Below are 24784 nucleotides of genomic sequence, written 5' to 3' on the forward strand. Positions count from 1 at the left end.
TTATTAGTTGCACACTCGGCAAGTAAAGATAAGAAGTGAAAAGAGCACAAGAAAAGAACAATGCAAGAAGACAAAACACACGGCGAACGGTGCCATGTTTTTAGGTCATCAACCAATCAGTAATTTATATAAACCGGTTGCCGACGAAATTCTAGAATATTCCAGAGCTGTGAACTGTGATTGGTTAATTATGCTAATGTTCTAGAACAATAACACTAGCAGCAGTCATACGGGTAAATACGGGTTTAGCCATACACGACTCATACATTACTCACGAGCGACTCACGGAAAGGGTAATAACATGCAGATACAAAATACGAAAGGAGAGAAAAAATGTAACTAACTGCCCATCTTGGGGTTTGAACCTAGGAATCTGTAACAACACAAGCTCTACAAATAAATACTCTTTTACTGCGAAAAATATACTTTATATCAAAATGCAACTCCTACATGTAGTTCTTCGTCTTCTTCGAAATGTCTTCCAAATGCGTGGTGCTGGTGTTGTTCTCAGCTTCGTCAAGGCAGAATGCAGCTGCATGTGATGCTCCTGTGTGTTCATGCATGTTCTCTTTTCGCGTCTCAACATTGTAGCGTCCAGACTCAGCTCGACTGAAGAAGATTGAGGAGACTATGCTTTGATCCATATGGAAAATCGATGAAATTTGGTAATTATCGTCGGGCGCTAAAAAGCGCTGGGGAGCAAGGGGCTAAAACTTCGTAGCAGTCATCCCTTTCATGACAGGCATCGACTGGTATTTGTTCCATTCTGTTCCCAACCACTACGGGTCGTCTGCGAAGCTTTCTTCTTCGCCGATTCTCGGCCAGATCGTACGTCTTCGCACTGTATCTCTCGTCTCCCTCAACGGATCAAAACACGGTTTTCGCCAGGACGAGCACAAACCCCCAGATTTCGCGGCGGCAACATCTTCGAGTAGGGAAAAGCTAGCAGCTAACCAGGAATCACCAAAAAACACGCGTAATACTCAGTGTGATTTGCGACAGCTGTCATTGTGCCGTTGCACCATGCATGTACCATGCACGGGAATGGAACACGGATGAGTCGTTTTATTACGACAGCCTGCACTGGCTACAGATACACCCTATATAACAGATACACCCTATATAACAGATACACCCTATATAACAGATACACCCTATATAACAGATACACCCTATATAACAGATACACCCTATATAACAGATACACCCTATATAACAGATACACCCTATATAACAGATACACCCTATATAACAGATGCAACCTATATAACAGATGCACCCTATCTAACAGATACACCCTATATAACAGATACACCCTATATAACAGATACACCCTATATAACAGATACACCCTATATAACAGATGCACCCTATATAACAGATGCACCCTATATAACAGATATAACACCCTATATAACAGATACACCCTATATAACAGATACACCCTATATAACAGATACACCCTATATAACAGATGCACCCTATATAACAGATGCACCCTATATAACAGATGCACCCTATATAACAGATACACCCTATATAACAGACTAGCAGCACCCCCGCCAGCGTTGCCTGGCCGAATGTGGCATGCGGGTGAAGCAAGTACATGAACAGCACACGTGCTCAGCACGTGGTGGTGGCCAGACCGCTGAAGTCCTGGTGAGGGAGGTTCTTCATCGTTGGAAGGAGAAGGAGGGACGTCTGTTACGCCTTCGGGAGGCTGGTCAGGGTTGTCCATCACCTGGTGGCGGATGAAGCGGCTCAAAAAATTCAAAAACTTACGAACAAAAGTGCGATGCGCTCTTCACTGCAGATCAGATGCAGAGTGCAGTCAGTGCAGATCTTTTGTATCCTTTTGTTGGAGATGTTTCTATTTGCAGAGAACGGTTCACGTGGTCCGCAGCGCTTGTGCGGCTGCTAGTGCTACCTATGGCCTAGGCTAGGTGGCTACATGATTCGCACGCTTCGCGTGCTCAGTGCTTCTGCGCGCGGCTGCTACTGCTACTCGTACTGATCGTGTCTGCTATAGTATAAGTATAAGCGCTACCACCGTAGAAATAAAAAATCCGAAGGAAATACGACAATTTTACTGCGTCTGTAGCTTGTGTTGTAGCGCACCCATGTTCTGAATTCCTGCTGGGTGGGTCAAGCCAGACTCTCTTCCCTGTTCCATCCCCTCTCCGAAAGTATATTCTGACATTGTTGAGATTTACAGATGAGAAATTGCACACCTGTAAAATCGTTTCTGATTCGAGCACCCGGGTCTACGTACCTACACCATGTACACTGTTCGCACGCTTCGCGTGCTCAGCACGTGGTGGTGGCTACACGATTCGAACGCTTCGCGCGTGCTCAGTGCTTCTGTGGCTGCTTCCGCTAGCTACACGATTCGCACGCTTCGCGTGCTCAGTGCTTCTGCGGCCGCTAGCTGCACTGTGCTACACTGTTCGCACCCTTCGCGTGCTCAGGCCAGGGCCTAGGGCAGCGCTGCTCCGCAGCGCTTCAGCGTGACACAAAAACACACGTCACAGGTGCCTCTTCTTTATAAGGAGCGTGACACACACACACACACACACACACACAGACACACGTCACAGGTGCCTCTCTTTTATAAGTAAAGATACACCCTATATGACAGATACAACCTATATAACAGATACACCCTATATAACAGATGCACCCTATATAACAGATACACCCTATATAACAGATGCACCCTATATAACAGATGCACCCTATATAACAGATGCACCCTATATAACAGATACACCCTATATCACAGATACACCCTATATGACAGATACAACCTATATAACAGATACACCCTATATAACAGATACACCCTATATAACAGATACACCCTATATCACAGATACACCCTATTTGACAGATACAACCTATATAACAGATACACCCTATATAACAGATACACCCTATATAACAGATACACCCTAGATAACAGATACACCCTATATAACAGATACACCCTATATAACAGATGCACCCTATATAACAGATGCACCCTATATAACAGATGCACCCTATATAACAGATGCACCCTATATAACAGATGCACCCTATATAACAGATGCACCCTATATAACAGATGCACCCTATATAACAGATGCACCCTATATAACAGATGCACCCTATATAACAGATACACCCTATATGACGGATACACCCTATATAACAGATACACCCTATATAACAGATACACCCTATATAACAGATACACCCTATATAACAGATACACCCTATATAACAGATACACCCTATATAACAGATACACCCTATATAACAGATACACCCTATATAACAGATACACCCTATATAACAGATACACCCTATATAACAGATACACCCTATATAACAGATACACCCTATATAACACATGACTGTAGTACTTGATCCTCTTCCTAATATTAGGCCCTCTTCCTTAGAAGTATTTGGTACTTTCTGACTGTATACAGATACCACAGATATCTACATATCACGTTAGTTTCAACATGACACGACCAGCCTGATGTCCACATCCATGTGCTGAGCATCACCTAGCTGATATATCCCTCGCTGTCAGAACTTACCACTTTCTCGCTCTCCTCTAGCGTGGCCAAGAGTTCATGCTGAGCGTGGCGCTCTGCCTCTAGTTGGTTGCGAATTAGCTCATACTCACTGTTGTTGGAAGATGTCTGCAAAGTACAGGGTTCAAGGCATGACAACAGTAGACCACAGACTCAGTAGAAATAGGAAGGCAGGATATAACAACACAAACAAAATACTCCCATGTGTGATCTCTTCAGATACACCCTATATAACAGATACACCCTATATAACAGATACACCCTATATAACAGATACACCCTATATAACAGATACACCCTATATAACAGATACACCCTATATAACAGATACACCCTATATAACAGATACACCCTATATAACAGATACACCCTATATAACAGATACACCCTATATAACAGATGCACCCTATATAACAGATGTACCCTATATAACAGATGCACCCTATATAACAGATGCACCCTATATAACAGATGCACCCTATATAACAGATACACCCTATATAACAGATACACCCTATATAACAGATGCACCCTATATAACAGATGCACCCTATATAACAGATGCACCCTATATAACAGATGCACCCTATATAACAGATGCACCCTATATAACAGATGCACCCTATATAACAGATGCACCCTATATAACAGATTCACCCTATATAACAGATGCACCCTATATAACAGATGCACCCTATATAACAGATGCACCCTATATAACAGATGCACCCTATATAACAGATACACCCTATATAACAGATACACCCTATATAACAGATACACCCTATATAACAGATACACCCTATATAACAGATACACCCTATATAACAGATACACCCTATATAACAGATACACCCTATATAACAGATACACCCTATATAACAGATACACCCTATATAACAGATACACCCTATATAACAGATACACCCTATATAACAGATACACCCTATATAACAGATACACCCTATATAACACATGACTGTAGTACTTGATCCTCTTCCTAATATTAGGCCCTCTTCCTTAGAAGTATTTGGTACTTTCTGAATGTATACAGATACCACAGATATCTACATATCACGTTAGTTTCAACATGACACGACCAGCCTGATGTCCACATCCATGTGCTGAGCATCACCTAGCTGATATATCCCTCGCTGTCAGAACTTACCACTTTCTCGCTCTCCTCTAGCGTGGCCAAGAGTTCATGCTGAGCGTGGCGCTCTGCCTCTAGTTGGTTGCGAATTAGCTCATACTCACTGTTGTTGGAAGATGTCTGCAAAGTACAGGGTTCAAGGCATGACAACAGTAGACCACAGACTCAGTAGAAATAGGAAGGCAGGATATAACAACACAAACAAAATACTCCCATGTGTGATCTCTTCAGATACACCCTATATAACAGATACACCCTATATAACAGATACACCCTATATAACAGATACACCCTATATAACAGATACACCCTATATAACAGATACACCCTATATAACAGATACACCCTATATAACAGATACACCCTATATAACAGATACACCCTATATAACAGATACACCCTATATAACAGATGCACCCTATATAACAGATGTACCCTATATAACAGATGCACCCTATATAACAGATGCACCCTATATAACAGATGCACCCTATATAACAGATGCACCCTATATAACAGATACACCCTATATAACAGATGCACCCTATATAACAGATGCACCCTATATAACAGATGCACCCTATATAACAGATGCACCCTATATAACAGATGCACCCTATATAACAGATGCACCCTATATAACAGATGCACCCTATATAACAGATTCACCCTATATAACAGATACACCCTATATAACAGATACACCCTATATAACAGATACACCCTATATAACAGATACACCCTATATAACACATGACTGTAGTACTTGATCCTCTTCCTAATATTAGGCCCTCTTCCTTAGAAGTATTTGGTACTTTCTGAATGTATACAGATACCACAGATATCTACATATCACGTTAGTTTCAACATGACACGACCAGCCTGATGTCCACATCCATGTGCTGAGCATCACCTAGCTGATATATCCCTCGCTGTCAGAACTTACCACTTTCTCGCTCTCCTCTAGCGTGGCCAAGAGTTCATGCTGAGCGTGGCGCTCTGCCTCTAGTTGGTTGCGAATTAGCTCATACTCACTGTTGTTGGAAGATGTCTGCAAAGTACAGGGTTCAAGGCATGACAACAGTAGACCACAGACTCAGTAGAAATAGGAAGGCAGGATATAACAACACAAACAAAATACTCCCATGTGTGATCTCTTCAGATACACCCTATATAACAGATACACCCTATATAACAGATACACCCTATATAACAGATACACCCTATATAACAGATACACCCTATATAACAGATACACCCTATATAACAGATACACCCTATATAACAGATACACCCTATATAACAGATACACCCTATATAACAGATACACCCTATATAACAGATGCACCCTATATAACAGATGTACCCTATATAACAGATGCACCCTATATAACAGATGCACCCTATATAACAGATGCACCCTATATAACAGATACACCCTATATAACAGATACACCCTATATAACAGATGCACCCTATATAACAGATGCACCCTATATAACAGATGCACCCTATATAACAGATGCACCCTATATAACAGATGCACCCTATATAACAGATGCACCCTATATAACAGATGCACCCTATATAACAGATTCACCCTATATAACAGATGCACCCTATATAACAGATGCACCCTATATAACAGATGCACCCTATATAACAGATGCACCCTATATAACAGATACACCCTATATAACAGATACACCCTATATAACAGATACACCCTATATAACAGATACACCCTATATAACAGATACACCCTATATAACAGATACACCCTATATAACAGATACACCCTATATAACAGATACACCCTATATAACAGATGCACCCTATATAACAGATGCACCCTATATAACAGATGCACCCTATATAACAGATGCACCCTATATAACAGATGCACCCTATATAACAGATGCACCCTATATAACAGATGCACCCTATATAACAGATGCACCCTATATAACAGATGCACCCTATATAACAGATGCACCCTATATAACAGATACACCCTATATAACAGATACACCCTATATAACAGATACACCCTATATAACAGATACACCCTATATAACAGATACACCCTATATAACAGATTCACCCTATATAACAGATACACCCTATATAACAGATACACCCTATATAACAGATACACCCTATATAACAGATACACCCTATATAACAGATACACCCTATATAACAGATACACCCTATATAACAGATGCACCCTATATAACAGATGCACCCTATATAACAGATGCACCCTATAACAGATACACCCTATATAACAGATGCACCCTATATAAAAGATGCACCCTATATAACAGATACATCCTATATAACAGATGCACCCTATATAACAGATGCACCCTATATAACAGATACACCCTATATAACAGATACACCCTATATAACAGATACACCCTATATAACAGATTCACCCTATATAACAGATACACCCTATATAACAGATACACCCTATATAACAGATACACCCTATATAACAGATACACCCTATATAACAGATACACCCTATATAACAGATACACCCTATATAACAGATACACCCTATATAACAGATACACCCTATATAACAGATACACCCTATATAACAGATACACCCTATATAACAGATACACCCTATATAACAGATACACCCTATATAACAGATACACCCTATATAACACATGACTGTAATACTTGATCCTCTTCCTAATATTAGGCCCTCTTCCTTAGAAGTATTTGGTACTTTCTGAATGTATACAGATACCACAGATATCTACATATCACGTTAGTTTCAACATGACACGACCAGCCTGATGTCCACATCCATGTGCTGAGCATCACCTAGCTGATATATCCCTCGCTGTCAGAACTTACCACTTTCTCGCTTTCCTCTAGCGTGGCCAAGAGTTCATACTAAGCGTGGCGCTCTGCCTCTAGTTGGTTGCGAATTAGCTCATACTCACTGTTGTTGGAAGATGTCTGCAAAGTACAGGGTTCAAGGCATGACAACAGTAGACCACAGACTCAGTAGAAATAGGAAGGCAGGATATAACAACACATACAAAATAGTCCCATGTGTGATCTTTCAGTATGCCCGATCTTGAAAGGACTTGCTTACAAGTAGAAAGTCGGTGCACTACGGTAATGGCCAAAAGGAGACTCTGCTTTGGTAGCTTTAGTATTTCTCTCTTGCTTTTTTTCAACAACCAACCCCAGAGCTCTGGGAAGCTCCATGAAAACATGAATACATGATACTATGATACGTACACACAGCAGCAAGGTTGCCACATGATACTATGATACGTACACACAGCAGCAAGGTTGCCACATGATACTATTATACGTACACACAGCAGCAAGGTTGCCACATGATACTATGATACGTACACACAGCAGCAAGGTTGCCACATGATACTATGATACGTACACACAGCAGCAAGGTTGCCACATGATACTATGATACGTACACACAGCAGCAAGGTTGCCACATGATACTATGATACGTACACACAGCAGCAAGGTCGCCACATGATACTATGATACGTACACACAGCAGCAAGGTTGCCACATGATACTATGATACGTACACACAGCAGCAAGGTTGCCACATGATACTATGATACGTACACACAGCAGCAAGGTCGCCACATGTACATGTAACGGTTACATTTAAAAAGAAGCACCACATATTTATGTGACCATGCTGAAATGTGTGTGTGTGTGTGTGTGTGTGTGTGTGTGTGTGTGTGTGTGTGTGTATGCCCACGGCTCACACACCACTCACATGCATGCACATGCACGCTACACGCACACATCCATGTGTAACCGGCATGTAGATACAGTCAAATCTGTCGTAAGCGACCGCCCCTTGGTGCAAGAAAAAGCGGTCGCTTACGGCAGATGGTCTCCTACGGCAGATGTATGGTAAATCCGGCATACCAGGTATATGCTTCCATGTACTCAAATCGACGAGAATAATGTGATTTTTAATATCATTTTATTGGATATTCAACGACGACCATACCCGTATAGTACGCGTATGCGACACAGCAGTAGATCGACACTGCCTGGACTTGAGAGCTACAGCACAGCCTCAGTACAGCCTACAGGCCAGGCGCCAGTCGATCGCACTTGCAAGACAGCGCATTTTCACACTTTGCAGTTGACAGCGCACTGGCAAGTACAGTTTCGCACCTTACTGAACCTGGGTCGCGGTCGCTTACAGCAGATTTGAATGCAGCCACCGTGCATGAAATCGCGGTCGCTGGTCGCGCACAGCAGATGGTCGCTCTGGACAGATCAGTTTGTATGTGAAACCGTTGGTGCACGGAAAATCGGTCGCTAACGGTAGATGGTCGCCTACAGCAGAGGTCGCTAACGGCAGATTTGACTGTATACACACTGTCTGTCAACTCACCGTGGTTAGAAGCTCAGCGGTGGTGGCCAGTGCAGCTTTGTTCTGCAATGCAAGCTGACGCCGTGTGTCCTGGAGCTGTTGGCTGTCAACATCCATACGTGCTGAAGAGGATAGACCTGGATATTTCAAAAGCAGTGCACAGAAGATGTACTAAATAGCACATTGAATGAGTCATGCAGGACAATGGGTGCACACTGCTACACTAGTGTTGGTAGATTAAACATCTTTCATACAGGGGATCCCGAGTGTGGCAACAAATATTATCAGAGGATAGTAAAGAACGGCCACATGAAGAAAATGAACGCTATGCTATTACATTGTACATACCGTATTTTACCGGTTGTAAGTCGACCCCGGTTATAGGTCGACCCCCGTATCAATTCTGCATTTTAAAGTTTTCACCCAAAGAAGCACTACTAACCACCTCCTGCTACTAACACATCAACAAATCATGTAAACATTCCTTATTGGAGGGCATAACGTCCCAATCCTTGAAAAAAAATGCCAATAAACTGGCAACAATGTGTACACATGGTGCACTCGTGCATGCAGTGCAGGTCATTTTTGTAAGATACTGATAGTTCCCGGTTATAAGTCGAATCCCGGGTTGTAAGTCGACCCCCACCCTTTCTCCGTCTATTTTAAGTCGTAAAAGGTCGACTTACAACCGGAAAAACACGTGATGTATGTCACCATAGAACCTCCTCCCGCTACACTATTCACAGGCTCTATAAGTTAGTTAGTAGTGCCGGTGGAGTTTTCACACGTTTTACACTACGCCACTATGCAACTCCCCTGTAAGTATATCTGAGAGCTGTTTGGACGGACTCACCGGGCGTAGTCGCTGCAGGACTCCGTGTTTCTCCGCGCCTTAGCGTTGCCAATGCTGCACTCTGATCCCGAATGACTCGATCATGGTTCTGTGCCTGGCAGCGCGCTCCCACTTCAGCCAAGCTAAAGGTTTTCTGATGCTGCCAAGGAAGAGATTGGCAAGCACAAAGCCGAGTGGCATTCATTTCCTGACCCATTACTAGTCTAGCACATGTATTTATATCCTGCTCCTGTATCATTTCCTTGTGTTGGATTGCCTATGCATGTACCTGTATAAACAGGTACATGCATAGGCAATCCAACACAAGGAAATGATACACACGAAGGGCAGAACACGCATGTAATGGTAAATTACCCAACATACCCCCCCCCCCCCCCAAATAGAGTCTTGAATAAAGTAACTGACCAGAACCATTGAACCATTATGCATTTCACTACCAGCATCAACTGGTTCTGGCACTAACTACTGTAAGCCACTCTTCCGTCAAACACATCCTGGCAGCAGATCTGAGCAGCAGTTTGGACAGCAAACATTGCTGCTTCACATCATAGTGCAGTCAAGGTTAAATGGCATGTGCCAAGCACCGGCGGCACTTTCAATGAAATAACCTTCTCGTTCAGATGAGATAACTCTTGTCGGTGTGCACGTACACCGCTTTTCCATTGCATGCGTGCTTGTTTGAGCTCTTGACGTTGGTCACTCTCCACGCCGTGACTTGCCTCAAGTAACTGATGTGCATACTGTGTTTCAGCCACCTGGGCTTCCATGTCAGTACTATGGCGCTGGCTCTCTTCTTTCATCGTCCTTATCTCACCAAGCTGACGCTGGATCAGCTCATGCTTGGCATTCAACTCCTGCTTCAGGCATCTCTCAATCTCCATACTCTCCTGGGTGCGACTTGCCTGAAGGTCAGCTAACTGAGCCGAAGCACCGGCCAAGTCGCGCTGCAGGGTGTATATTTGATTGTTTTGCTCTCTGACCTTTGCTTGGAGAGCACCGGTGTCTTTTCTGTAGGTCGATAACCGCAGCATAGCATGGCACATGGCAGCACAGCGCGAGCACAGCACAGCACAGTATGCGGGATCAACAGAGTGATCAGGAACTGAACACCCTTGCAGTAACAGTCAGGTTTCACATCATCTCAGCAATGGTTCCAACTCAAGTACACACAGTACACCACAGCACACACTATACCTGGAAACTTCCAAGAGGCGCACCAGGTTGTCGAACTCAGACTCCAACTCGTCCTGGCTCATGTCATCACAGGAAACAAGGCTGTCTGACACACCATCATCGACTTTCTGCATTATCACCGGCCCACCGTTATCTGCGGACACAGTATGTACTGACGGCTGTGCTGCAAAGCTGACATGCTGGGACGTGTCCACTGGTCTAAGTAACTCCACGGCAGCTGACCGGCTAGAAGCGCCTGTATTGCCATGCAGCAAAGAACGAACAAACAAACACACACACACACACACACACACGGACACGCACACACACACGCACACACACACACGTATGCAAACATACAGCCAGCGTCTGGCCACCAACATATGTTCCAGTGAGGGGAAAAGGATGAGGAATCTGGGAGCCTAGCTGGCAGAGTGACGTCTTGCTGATGAGTGCCATGTCGATGGAGATTTGGACTTCTGCCGACTCCGTTGAAAGTTGGTGGCGGCCTGGAAGCGTGTGAATCTACTTTTCCACCAAGTCCAAACCACCGGTGGCTGAATTTTTGCAGCGGTGAGCAGGTCCAGTGCCAAGGGTTCTGGTACTAATCGGGAACAAACGCTTCAGACGTTTCATTTCATTTCATTGATCTTCCCAAGGCAAGTAAATACCTGTCAAGTGAATCCTAGCATGCTGTTACCTACCTAATGCAATACTTCCTCCGCCCAGGCAACATTTTCGCTTACTAGTATCTCCTTCAGCCCAATGACAGGTGTCTGACAGCAATTTTTGCATCTTGTGCACTTCACCATCACACAAATCTGCTCGTTCAGGCGTACCAGTTCCAAACAAGTCGGCAAAGAGTAAAGAAACATCTAGAGTAGAGCGCGTTGAATGCGAGTGAACTGGTAAAAAAGACACGAAGTCAGTCACTAGTCAAGGTGGGTGCTGCTAGAGTACCACTGCTGGCACTGGAGTACAGAGCAGAGGTGTCATGTTGCGAAAAGTTTAGTGTGTTTGATTGCATCCTGCTCAAGGTGTGTGTACGGTAAAAATGCACGCGAGCTTGAAGCTGAGAAAGCCACTCAGCGACGCTCGCCCACATACTGCAAAATGAACCAGAATCGGCACTGGGCAAAACAGTTGGAAAAGAAAGGCTTCGATGACAGGGTTGTCACTCGCCCAGCTCATTCGCCTGATGTCAACGTGAACGGTCCAGCAAAGCGACGCTGACTGAGCTCGCCAGCTTCGGCTGGAAAGAAACACAACCGATCGTACTCGTGAAGGAGGTGAAGCGCTTGGGAAAAAAGTGTCGATAGAAAATATTTGCGCTTCTGGAAAGTGCGAAGTACTACCCGACAACAAGTGCTGCGTCGGCTGATGACAAAGGATGTCGCGAATGCGATCGGATTTATTCGTAGTCACGAGCACAATGCATGTATATAACCAAGAATTCACAGCTAGTATACATGTATCCTTGTTCAGTGCATGATTTGTACGTTCAATCACTCGCATCCCTTTGTGACACCCCTTTTTCACTTTGCACTTCGTTGCATTTCTAAGGTTCAATGGACCGTATGCGTGTTAAAACAAAATGGCGTCACGATTTATTGAAAGTGGTATAGTTGGTGGCACGAGTGTTCAAACCCATTTTGAACTTCATACTGTTCGTCTTCTTTTTGACATGCTCTCTTTCCATCGTCCTTAGCTTTTGTTTGTTGAGAGCTGTTTTGGCTTTCTCCTATACCTCTGGGGGATGCCAAGTGATGGTTTTGAGAGGCTGGTGATGGCTGTGAGCGAGAGTTTGCCGATCGGCGTCGTCCTCGCTATAGCGATGAAAATACTAGTTACTGCGCACCTGGCAGATATCACAACACGTCGGAGCGTCCAGGAGCAAAGGAATCTTGGGTTTTCACTGGAATCTAGTTCCTCCAGCATCGTGTAGCCCACCGTCGGTGAATGGCGGTCCAGAAAGGTCGAGCCTGGTCTTCTGCAGCATCTCGCAGTCCTGCGAGGCACACTGAATACGCCTGTCATGTATTCTACAAATAAAAATCACGAAGTAGTGGACTTTATAGTGATGAGTCTATCCTGTATGCTGCAAAAGACGCAGGAAATGTGACTGGTGTCCGTACCCTGGACGCCAATATCATCCCAGTCTTCTCCTGCAGGATCTGTTTGACATTGACATACCGGTATGCAGTGGGTCGACATTGGCCTGGTTTGGCAGCTATCTGCCTGGGTGGATGTAGCAGGTTTGCATTGGCGCGTCGTCCAGTCCGACATTTTCTTGTAACTGTGGAGTACCGGCAGGGTTTGAGAGGTTGCTCGTGCTGTGAACTTATCTCTACTGCCTGTCTCGTCCTGGAAGTGCCGTCTCGCCGCTTCCTTGCTCTACAGTCACGCCGTTAAGTTTCGCTTTGTTTCGTGGTGCAGCTCAAAACCTGCCCAAACAACTGTGAGCTCGCAACATGGTATGGACAAATTGCACCACTCATGCTGGTTAACTAAAACCGGGATAGTCGAGTAAGCGAGTTCACTCCCTGGGCCATGGCAAGATCTGTTCAGCGCGAGCTATTCCAACCTCCAAGTGCATAGTCACCGATCGATCCATGCGATGGTGGTTGACCTACAAAGAGCCAAGGTCTACGAGTACTACTATTGGATGCTGTCTACATGCAGTCAACAAAATCAAAGTACCTCAGTATGCCCCAGAATAGGGCATGTGCATCTATAGCATGACACAACAGGGGTTCTGGCGGCACCTGTCAAACAAGCGGTAGCGACTAGTGCCAGCTACCTATTGGAGGCTAGCCGCTACAATCTGTCACTGGAGATAATTATTATGTTCACTGTTTAGACTGAGCACAATCAATGATGCCCAATCAATTTGCCCAATGTGTGTTCTGTTCCACCTAATTATAACGTCCCATCGCATCAACCCTACTACACGCACATGTCGTCACTCTAGCACGACTTGTGTTATTATTGTTTATTTTGATTCGCACGATAAATAGAGCACAATAAACGTTAACTTGACCGAAGGTTAAAGGCGACTGCAGATAGAGGAGCACATCGAGGTACAGGTACCGGCATCAATACAGTATCAGAGAGAAACAAACAAAAATGAGAGGTACGCAGAAAAAACTCTCGTAAGCCCAAAGGGAAGTGGTTGATGAGGGACGAATGCACTCTCCACGCTCATCTACACTGTTCATGGAAATGCACACATACATACAATAATATACTTGAAGTACAACATAGCAATAGCATGCACAGAACCGAACAATTTCATGTTCACACATTCAAGCACAGACCTGAACATCAGTACCAAAAGCCGATACAGACAATATCCCCATACACACAGACGCACGCACACACACACACACACACACACACACACACACAATGTCCCATGTATGCGCCCGTGGCGAGAAAAGCACGCAAATCTACAAATGCACTGGATGTGAACCCACAGATTTTCTCTTATAGCAACGATAGCGGATCTGATTCTGAATGAAACACACACACACACACACACACACACACACACACACAATACAATCATTGAATGCCCATCCGCAGGTCCTGAAAGAACAGGCAGTGTTCCAGTGATGGGGAACAGAACTTCGAGTGGCGAGTGAGGTATACAAACACACACAAACACACGTGCGTGCGCAGGCACACACTAAAGTATTCAGAAATAGAATCGACATTGTAGTATTCATTGGTTGGGGAATGGAAAGGAAAATAAAACATTGCTGTAGGTTATTGTTGTAAGGACACTAGGAGCACAACAGAAAGGTAAGCAACTTGCTTTGAAGCAAAGAAAGTTATTATTCCACGGATCTCAGAAGGAAGGAACGTTCCAGAATGCTGCACTGGCAACAGGCGGCCTGCATGTGCGCGGCCCCTGCAGTCGGTCCGCCTGCCGGCCTTGCAGTGCTGAAAAGAATGTGCAGTACAGCATGTCACATAGTATCGCAGCCTGGACAAATAGGAGCTGGAAGTTCTAGTTATGTGCTCACCTACACCACGATGCACCAATCCTCTGAGCTACTTTGGCAACAACTTTGTCCACTTGAGACTCCCATGGGCTGAGCCAGTTGTTGAGGGCTGCACCAAGGTGGACGGCAATGACTGCTGATGGCAAGGCAATCCATGACACACAGTCACTAGGGCATCGTCAACATGGCGCTGAGGCTGGATCGATAAAATCAACCTTTAGGCTGCCGCGGGGTTGACAACGAGGCCGCTGTCTCGAAGCTAGTCAGTCAGCCTGGTCACCGCCATTGACGAACCAGTCGCCACCGCCAGCAGTGGCGGTAGGTTGTGACAAGTGTGGTGCAATATTGTCAGCAAATTCAGTACTCAGGATAAGATGAGTGACAAAGGGAACGTTGTGTTTCATAATATTGAAGTGAACAGGGATGATCACAAACCCTGCGCGTACTCCACCGTGAGTTACAAGAAAATTCCGGACTGGACGACGAGCAAACACCAACCTGCTACATCCAACCAGGCAGATACTATTACGATAGCTGCCAAACCAGGTCAATGCCGACCTACTGCATAATGTCAATGTCAAACAGATCCTGCAGGAGAAGACTGGGGTGTTGGCCTCCAGTCACTGCGTGTACAGGCACCAGTCACATTTCCTGTGTCTTTTGCAGCATACAGGCTGAGACTCATCACTGTAGAGTCCACTACTGCATGAGTTTTATTTGCACAATACATGGCAGGCGTACACGGTGTGCCTCGCAGGACTGCGAGATGCTGCAGAAGACCAGGTTCGACCTTTCTGGACCGCCATTCACCGACGGTGGGCTACACGATGCTGGAGGAACTAGATTCCAGTGAAAACCCAAGATTCCTTTGCTCCTGGACGCTTCGACGTGTTGTGATATCTGCCAGGTGCGCAGTAACTAGTATTTTCATCGCTACAGCGAGGACGACGCCGATCGGCAAACTCTCGCTCACAGCCATCACCAGCCTCTCAAAACCATCACTTGGCATCCCCCAGAGGTACAGGAGAAAGCCAAAACAGCTCACAACAAACAAAAGCTAAGGACGATGGAAAGAGAGCATGTCAAAAAGAAGACGAACAGTATGAAGTTCAAATGGTTTTGAACACTCATACCACCAACTATACCACTTTCAATAAATCGTGACGCCATTTTGTTTTAACATGAATATCGCGGATTCTGGGCACCCTTTTTCTCACCTTGCAATTCGTTGCATTTCTAATGTTTCCGTTCCGGGCACCCTTTGAACCCATGCACTTTGGTTTGCACACGCACTGACATCCAACACGGACTGTGTGTACGACTATCGGCATCTTTGATGGCCTTCACTATCCATTTTCATGCTCACAGTTGGACTCGTTGCACCGTGCGTATATTTATGTGTCACCCTTTCAGCTACATGCACGTGGAGCTGTTTTAGTTCCACAACTTGGTGCTCTTCTTGCTTCTCTTTGATTCTTCGCTACTCCTTGGGAGCTAAATTCGATGCGTTTGTATATTTATCGCTTGTATATTTCTGCTGACACTGTACGCAAGACACTTTCACGGCACACTACTGCTACAGGCATGCACTCCGACTCACCTATATTATCGCTCTCCCCTTGTAAATATTCTTCAGTCTTGATTCACAAGAAAATTGGGCACTAAGGAAAAAATGGTCTGCTTCGAGTGGTTTATGTAAAGGGTATGTCCATGGTTCGCGACAAAGGATGCCTTCTACATTTTTGGAATTGGAGAGTTTCTCTTGATGTTCAACGACTCCTCAACTCATTCCGAGTCGTTATAAGCCGTTCTGAGAACCTGGAATGTATCAGTAAAAACTGTAAAGATAAGCGAACATTTTGCTTGGGCGGAGGAAGTAGATAGGTGCCTCTTCCGTGACCATTCTTTTTCTTGACACCAACAATCCGAAGCAATCTCAGGACCGTATCATCAATGTCTCCTGTTACTAACCACTACATTGTAAACCATGCTATTCAGCTATTTCATGCGGAGAATCAAGATTGTTTTTGGATCTGGTGTGCGGTTGCTATGCGTTGCTAAGGAAAGTGGGTTCTCTCAGTTTGACATATCTCTCTGATCTCAAATGTGTGGGACATTTGTCGGAAAAATCCGGTGATAGGCGATGAGTATTTTGGTTGTGACTTTTTCCTTTGTCCGATTTAGAAAAACTAAAGACCAAACTCCTCAGGAAGCTCTAACCTATCCAAAAAGCAAAACACAAGCCACAAAAAACGATTAGAAAAAATGGTCTTAAGTCCCTACTAACTATCTCTGTCACGCAAGACCGGACCTAAACATCTACGAAGTAAGAATTGATGTGTTACGGGTAGTACCAATAGTAGATAAACAAGAGTGTGCAACTCGCGGATGGGTTGGCCCACGGCGGAATTTTTTGTTGACGTAATCTTTTCGACGACGCACGAGCTGCGAGTCTTTCGGAAAGTTTTCCCTCGTGCTCTTGGCCGGCTTTACACTACAATAATACACTACAAGGTCGGTGCCCAGCACGTGCTCTCACACTGCTCTGCGGCGAAATGCGCGTTCTTCTGAAAAAAGGTGACGTCAACAAAAAATTCCGCCGTGGGCGAGGGTATCTGCAGAAGAGATCCGGAGTTGCACACTCTTGTTTATCTACTCTTGGTAGTACGTGTAGTGAAATAAATTGGTATGCATTGCATCGTGACACAACTTGTACGTGATTGTAAATGTACAAACAACATGCAACGCCGTAGTAAGAGCTATAGTAGCTCGTGAATTCCGTGTTGTTGACTCAAGGCAAGCAGTACTTCGTTTACACGCTGACAACGACGAACGAATTGATTAGATATGTCACCTGCAGTTACACAACAATCCCGTATGGCAGCGTGCATGCCAAGACAATCAGGGAGTAAGTATTATGCTCTTGTAAAACCTGTCAAGGCAACGACTCGGATATGGCGACCACTATTATCAGGGCCAATGCTATTTCAAGTCTAGTGACCCTGGATAAGGAGACCACCTGGTAACAGAGACCACATGTTGAAGGTTCCTTGAGCGGTCTTTTTTGACAGGCTTCACTGCTCTCTCCGTTTAAAATCACTAGTAATTGCGTTGGTCACACATAACTCACGTGCACTGTTTTCCCGCCAACGTACCAACAAATATCACAACCCTAGCAGCTATGCACAGAGAGAGACATTCAGGTAATCTGTACTGCGCTGAGGTGCCAGCTAACCACATCTAGCCAACGCTGCTGCACTTGTAGGTCGATTCTGTTGTATCCCTTTTTATAGGAGATAAGTTTAAAACCTTAAAATGTGGGTGAATGAAAACCATGCATTTGAATGGCAACAATACATTTGAGACGGAACTATGCATTTGAATGGGAACCATGCATTTGAATGGAGTCCATACATCTGAATGGGAACCATACATTGGAATGGTGTGCATACATTTGAATGGCGACCATACATTTGAACGGCGTACACACATTTGAATGGGAACCATACATTTGAATGGTGTGCATACATTTGAATGGCATGCATACATTTGAACAGTGTACATACATTTTGAATGGGAACCATACATTTGAATGGTGTGCATACAATCAGATCGGGCCTATATAATGCATACAGAATCAAAATGGCAGCCAACCTGAAAAATTTGGCCATAGGTCTGTTGCTTTTTCCCTTTTTGTGTGTATTTTAGGAATTTGAAGTTTCTTAGTTATAATAATAACATTACATCATTTATGCCCCAATTATGATCTGATTTTCAAAGACTTTGTGAGTTTAAAAGTTTCCCTCCCCATTGACAGGTGTTCCGTTCCATTTTTCGGGTCAGCAATGAGACAAGGACATGGGTGTGCGGCCAATTGAAGAAACTCTGGAAAGCCAAAATTCCATGCAATGGAAAGGATCAAAGATTATAGGCTCAACTCCTGATCCATGCTCATTGCTGATTTATTGGGAATGTTGAAATAATAAAAGGAGGGAAGCTGCTGGCGACTCCATGACGTGGCCTTCATTGACGTTCCAAGCGGCGTGTCCATAACCTGTACATGTGGGCTAATACATCTACGAATTAGTGAACAGCAATTTTAGTTCTACAATTTTGATGTCACATGTGGAGTGTGCTGCGGCAATGAACACATCTATCTGTGAAAGGCGCATCCCACGGCTGCGTGCATGCCATCACAACAAATCCCAGGCGTGGTCAAATCTCCATCGGCAAGAGCCATGCAAGGAGACTAGGGACATGAGGACAGGAGAGGTTGCTGTGGATAAAGGCCTTCTAAGATGCGTACGCTCCCTAGAATGGGTCTCTCAAATAGTATTTAAATTGCTTTCTTTGAGAACTCAGTGGAGGCTTCACACTATTGAGAAGCATGCATTTTGCAAGTGCTTGTAGTTCCCTGTTCACTCGGAATTATGGTATCGGAGTTCAGAGTGTCTATTCTAATTGTTACCCTCCAGTCAGCATACAGTTTACCCTCCTGGGATCCCAGACCTAGTGCTAACCGGGGTACAACGTGCAAGTTCATGCAATTAACTCCCAAGCCCGCACAAATGGGTTCCAGAAAAATGCTTTACCTTTTTTTAGAGCTGGGGATGAAGGCAACCTCCAAGCTGCATCCAACCCGGACGATGAGAGAGACAGCTTCTCATCAGTAGTAACAGTGCGACTGACATCTGCAGAGTAGAGAGGCTGACGGTGCCGGCGTCATTGTGACATGCAAGAGGTGATCAGTCATGTGATAGCTGGCGTTGAGAGCATCGGTATTGGCGTGATATGGTCACACAGCTGTTGTGATTCGATAGTCAATGCCGGTAGTAGCAATTTACAGTAGCTATTTAGTGTTTGCAGTTTTGGTAGTATCACGTTTGGCTGATGCGGCCAGTAGCAAAGAATCCGGCATAGGTGATAGCGAAGTGGTCAGCATGTATCGCATCAAGGCGGCCGGCATCGATAGCAGCGTTATGGCCGGAAACTGGCATCGGTAGTAGCGAGGTGGCCGGCACCGGTAGTAGCGAGGTGGCCGGCATCGGTAGTAGCGAGGTGGCCGGCATCGGTAGTAGCGAGGTGGCCGGCATCGGTAGTAGCGAGGTGGCCGGCATCAGTAGTACTGAGATGGCTTGCATCGGTAGTAGCGAGGTGGCCGACATCAGTAGTACTGAGATGGCTTGCATCGGTAGTAGCGAGGTGGCCGACATCAGTAGTACTGAGATGGCTTGCATCGGTAGTAGCGAGGTGGCCGACATCAGTAGTACTGAGATGGCTTGCATCGGTAGTAGTGATTGAAATGATGGTGGTTGTAATGATTTACCTGGGCAGGTATGGAGCAAACAGTAATGATTAGCACCAGGTACACGACAATTATGGTGATCACAGTTTTCAAACAGATAAGAAATTTCTGGCAAGCACAGTAGAAGAGTAAGCGGCATGGTCTGAGATGTGGCCAAGGCATGTACCTCCCGTTGTACATGCAATCATCAGCCACAAACAAGTTGCAAAGCAGTCCAAACATTCACCGGCTACGGACAGATGCATCAAACTGGTGCACATGTCGTGAATACAAAGGGATAAAGAATGACTGTGCAGCAACAAACAGCTGGAAAATGACTGCAATTGCCATTGATTGCTCCATTTCAGAATTCATCCATTTTTGTATTAGCCACACATTCACCGACCCAACACACCTGCCAGTAGCAAGCAACCGCATGTAAACTCTGCTACTCATCAGTAACCTCAACACTCCACGTACAACTGAGCAACATATCCAAACCACATACTCTGGCCATGTCCCTATCACCTACTCTGCAAGTCAGAAATGAATAATTGCTGCATGCAGAAATCAGATTGTGTAACGTACCAAACAAATGGCTTATACTTAGCCATGCTGTGAAGAATCTTGGTCCATTGGCCTTGCAAGTCTAGCGGAGGAAAAATAGACAGCTTCACACAATGGATTAGAAGCATACACCCATGTGACAGCAGCCATCGCCGGCTATTGTCACATGGGGAACTAGCAAGCCAAAACAGCAGAATGCATACCCTACCAATGTCTACATACGTACCACCCAAATATACGTTACCAGGGAGATGGGCATCAGCGAGGCTGCCGTGGTGTCCGTGGAGTGCTTGAACCTACCTGAGAGGGAATGAATGAGCATGACACAATTGATTGGTTACATACACCCACACAACAGCAGCCTGTGACAGCCACTGTTGTATGGGGATAGTACAAGTAACGGACACGGTTACTAAACAACATGGTGTTGTACAATACACCAGGCATGCAGTACATAACTACATATTTACCAATGGTAGGCCCGATGACTTGACGCCGTAGCGCTGGTTGGATGTAGAAGAGATGACCTACAGGGCTCTTACTTTGCCCTGATCTATGCCTAACTAAGAATGTGGATATATTAGAATTTGAGTGAGAGAAATGCAATAATGTGAAAATATGAATATAGTGTGGCATGAGGGTCGAATATTGTTTAGTGTTTGTTGTGGTTGATAGTCTGGTCAGCTCCAGCCACCAGTTGCCGCCTCTGCTTGGCTGGTCGCACTAATCATCGGCCGAGTGTGTGCTGCTCCACCTCGCTCCCCGCTGGCCACATTGTGTAGTACTCGCTGAGTGTGTAGTTGTGTACTGATCCCTGAGGTGTGTGTGGGAACAGACATGCAGGCGTGGAAATAGTAAGAACGATGTGGCTGTATAATAATGCTACATGCAACAGTACAATTCAATTCATCCACAAACAAATGAATTCATGAATAATTCTACCAAACGTGATCAGTGAATGTGCAAGATAGGTAATACAGTTCTATTAGGGCAGGAATATGGATACTGCAGACAACTACAGGCTATATAGGGCGTGTGTTGTGATGGCATACATACAGGAAATACCTTGAATGCTATAAATAGCAAAATCAATGATCGATAGCCAACATGTTTTGTCGTAAGGCTTTGTGGCCTTTTGCCGTACTATCTTGACCAGCGGTCTTCCGCAATACAGGCCAGGAAGGTGTTGAATAGAGGCAACTTGAATCGCACAAGATTTTCGATTTATTCACAGACTTACAGATTCCTTTTCCTGCAACCCCATTTTTGAGGCAAAGTTTGATCGAAGGCAGTCATGGAGTCGCCAGCAGCACCCCACCCCCTTTACCCTTTCGTAATGGTTGAAACCAGGGGAAATGGAACGGAACACCTGTCATTTTGTGGCAGCTACATTGCAGCAAGAGTCTTGCCGCAATGAAGTGCCCCCCCCCCCCAAAAAAAAAGGTTTTCCAGGAGCAAAATATATCATAAGGGGAAGCATGGATGGCAGATGGCAAGCCTGGAGCAAACACACACACACACACGCACATACACGATAGGGAGACGCAACACACACACACACACACATAATACTGTGCGCAGTTTGGAGCAAGTAACGATATTCTCAAAGAAATCGTAAAAGTTACCATCACAATAATTGTTATGATTGCCAGTCATGCTCACTCGTTCAAAGCTATGCACGGCAAATCCTATCTATTGTCTCGTTCTCATACTGGTAGAAACCATGGAAACAACTGCACACACTTCACTGTAGGACTCGTGTAGCTCTTCTTGTTCACATTCAATGGAGGTTGGATAAAATCAGATAAAGGAGCAGGGTTTTTATTGTCGATATGATCCAACCGTAGTTGTCAGTCCAAAACCTAACATTTTGAAAGTGCTTTCCAGCTTAATAAGCTTGGCTCTAATTGGACAGATTTCCAAAGCTCCAAAGGTCTTCAACTACTGTCGTGGACATGGAAATCCGGTCGGAGGCCAAGTGGCCCAGGGCCATGCTGGCCACGCAGCCGTGAGTACGAATACGATCAACACGTGCACTGTGCATGCGACGTTCTGTACTGACACTGAGGGCCATGCTGGCCATGCAGCCGTGAGTACGAATACGATCAACACGTGCACTGTGCATGCAACGTTCTGTACTGACACTGAGGGCCATGCTGGCCATGCAGCCGCGAGTACGAATACGATCAACACGTGCACTGCATGCAATGTTCTGTACTGACACTGAGGGCCATGCTGGCCATGCAGCCGTGAGTACGAATCCGATCAACACGTGTGATCAACACGTGCACTGCATGCAACGTTCTGTACTGACACTGAGGGCCATGCTGGCCATGCAGCCGTGAGTACGAATACGATCAACACGCGCACTGTGCATGCAACGTTCTGTACGTACTGAGGGCGCTGCCGGGCCCCGTGTCGTTCGACCGGATTTCCATGTTCACAGCAGTACGCGGATGATAGAATATACAATAACCTACAGTTGCGAGTTTTGAAGGAGCCGAAATTGATAATTATCACAACAGGGGAACAGATCCTATTTCCCACTCTCCACAGGTTGTCCCCGACAAACTAGACTGGGCACACACAAGAAACAGTGACACAGACCAACATGGTCCTTTGGGAAACCTATTAGAAGAGCTATAGTGCAGCACCTTGCTTATTTTTGCTCATTCGCAGTAGTTGCACTTAAAACCGAAGACATTAGGACACGATTTACGACTCCTGGGTCAAATTAAATGCACTCCATTGAATGCACTCCACCAATAGCAAAGTACGATATGGAGGGCACTAGCTAGGCCTCATGTCGCGTGCATATGTGGTTTTCTGTAACAGGAGTGGGTCCCCATCCAAGAGGGCCCGGACCAGTCACTGTCGGAGGAGGTGTCCCCTTACCGTGAAGGGAAACCACCACAAAGCGTGTACTCATGTATGGAGCCATAAACCTGGATTCAAGTGGATCCAGAAGCCAGCGTTATCACGCCTCCAATGTTGTTGTGGTGCAGCACTTTCAAACCATATTTGTAAGCTGTTACAGTAGTCGCACAAGTTTCCAGAAGTCACCTTGCCCGCAGTTTCAAATTTCCCATTCGGCATCGGTAACCACCGTTTCTCATCAGACAGCTTAGTTATAAATTACGATCAATGTGAGCATGTTTACCTGCGAGAAAGAAGGTGGGCAGCAGCCACGTTTTTGATGAAGAAGCCTTGCTCCAGTGTACTTCTCAATGAGAACCGTTCCTAACTCGTAGCCTGTGCTTGTCCAGGTTTACTGGTGAACAGACTGACTAGCGGTGGACACTGCCATGGGTGTTCTCCAGTTGCTGGCGCATAGTGGAGAATGCATGTTGCCCGGACATCTGGGTGAACATTGCTCAGTGGTTGCAAAACACAACAAAACAAAAGCAAACAAGTCGATGTGTACGGTCTCCTATCGGTGTACCGTATAACCATAGTCAACCACAAGTGAATAGGAGAAGCATGGCGGCAGCCATGTGCTCTAGGACTCAGGCACATACGCAATATTGAATATCCTATCGGGTCTCGACAGTATTGCCCTCGCTGCCTGCGTACCGGGGATATCGCCGTAGAATGACTTGTTATGCTCATCCCGGAGAGACGCGTCCTGACGTGACACATCAACGAACTCAATGCTACGTCGTTTACTTGCCATTCTGGCTGCCTAGGATCAATCGATCTAACCTGCAAACAACCTATTCAAGATTGACCCGTCTTTGACTTCACTGCCTTCACGATTG

General features: G+C 45.1%; 1 protein-coding gene and 1 long non-coding RNA gene across 2 annotated transcripts in view; one reads left to right on the forward strand and one right to left on the reverse strand.

Moving 5' to 3' along the window:
- The window catches only part of LOC135806975 (uncharacterized), a 181266-nt gene that overhangs the window by 93968 nt on the left and 62514 nt on the right, over positions 1–24784 (forward strand). The gene's annotated exons all lie outside the window — the stretch shown is intronic.
- LOC135806722 (rootletin-like) lies at positions 3555–24699 on the reverse strand. The gene is made up of 8 exons (XM_065320948.1): positions 24600–24699; positions 11190–11424; positions 10604–11003; positions 9996–10134; positions 9164–9279; positions 5684–5788; positions 4753–4857; positions 3555–3692 (listed from the first exon to the last, which is right to left on the reverse strand). Exons 1-8 carry the CDS (start codon positions 24697–24699, stop codon positions 3555–3557), a joined length of 1338 nt encoding a protein of 445 aa, XP_065177020.1.

The sequence above is a fragment of the Sycon ciliatum genome, chromosome 1 (genome assembly GCF_964019385.1).
Source record: "Sycon ciliatum chromosome 1, ocSycCili1.1, whole genome shotgun sequence".
In the NCBI taxonomy this organism is placed as follows: domain Eukaryota; kingdom Metazoa; phylum Porifera; class Calcarea; order Leucosolenida; family Sycettidae; genus Sycon; species Sycon ciliatum.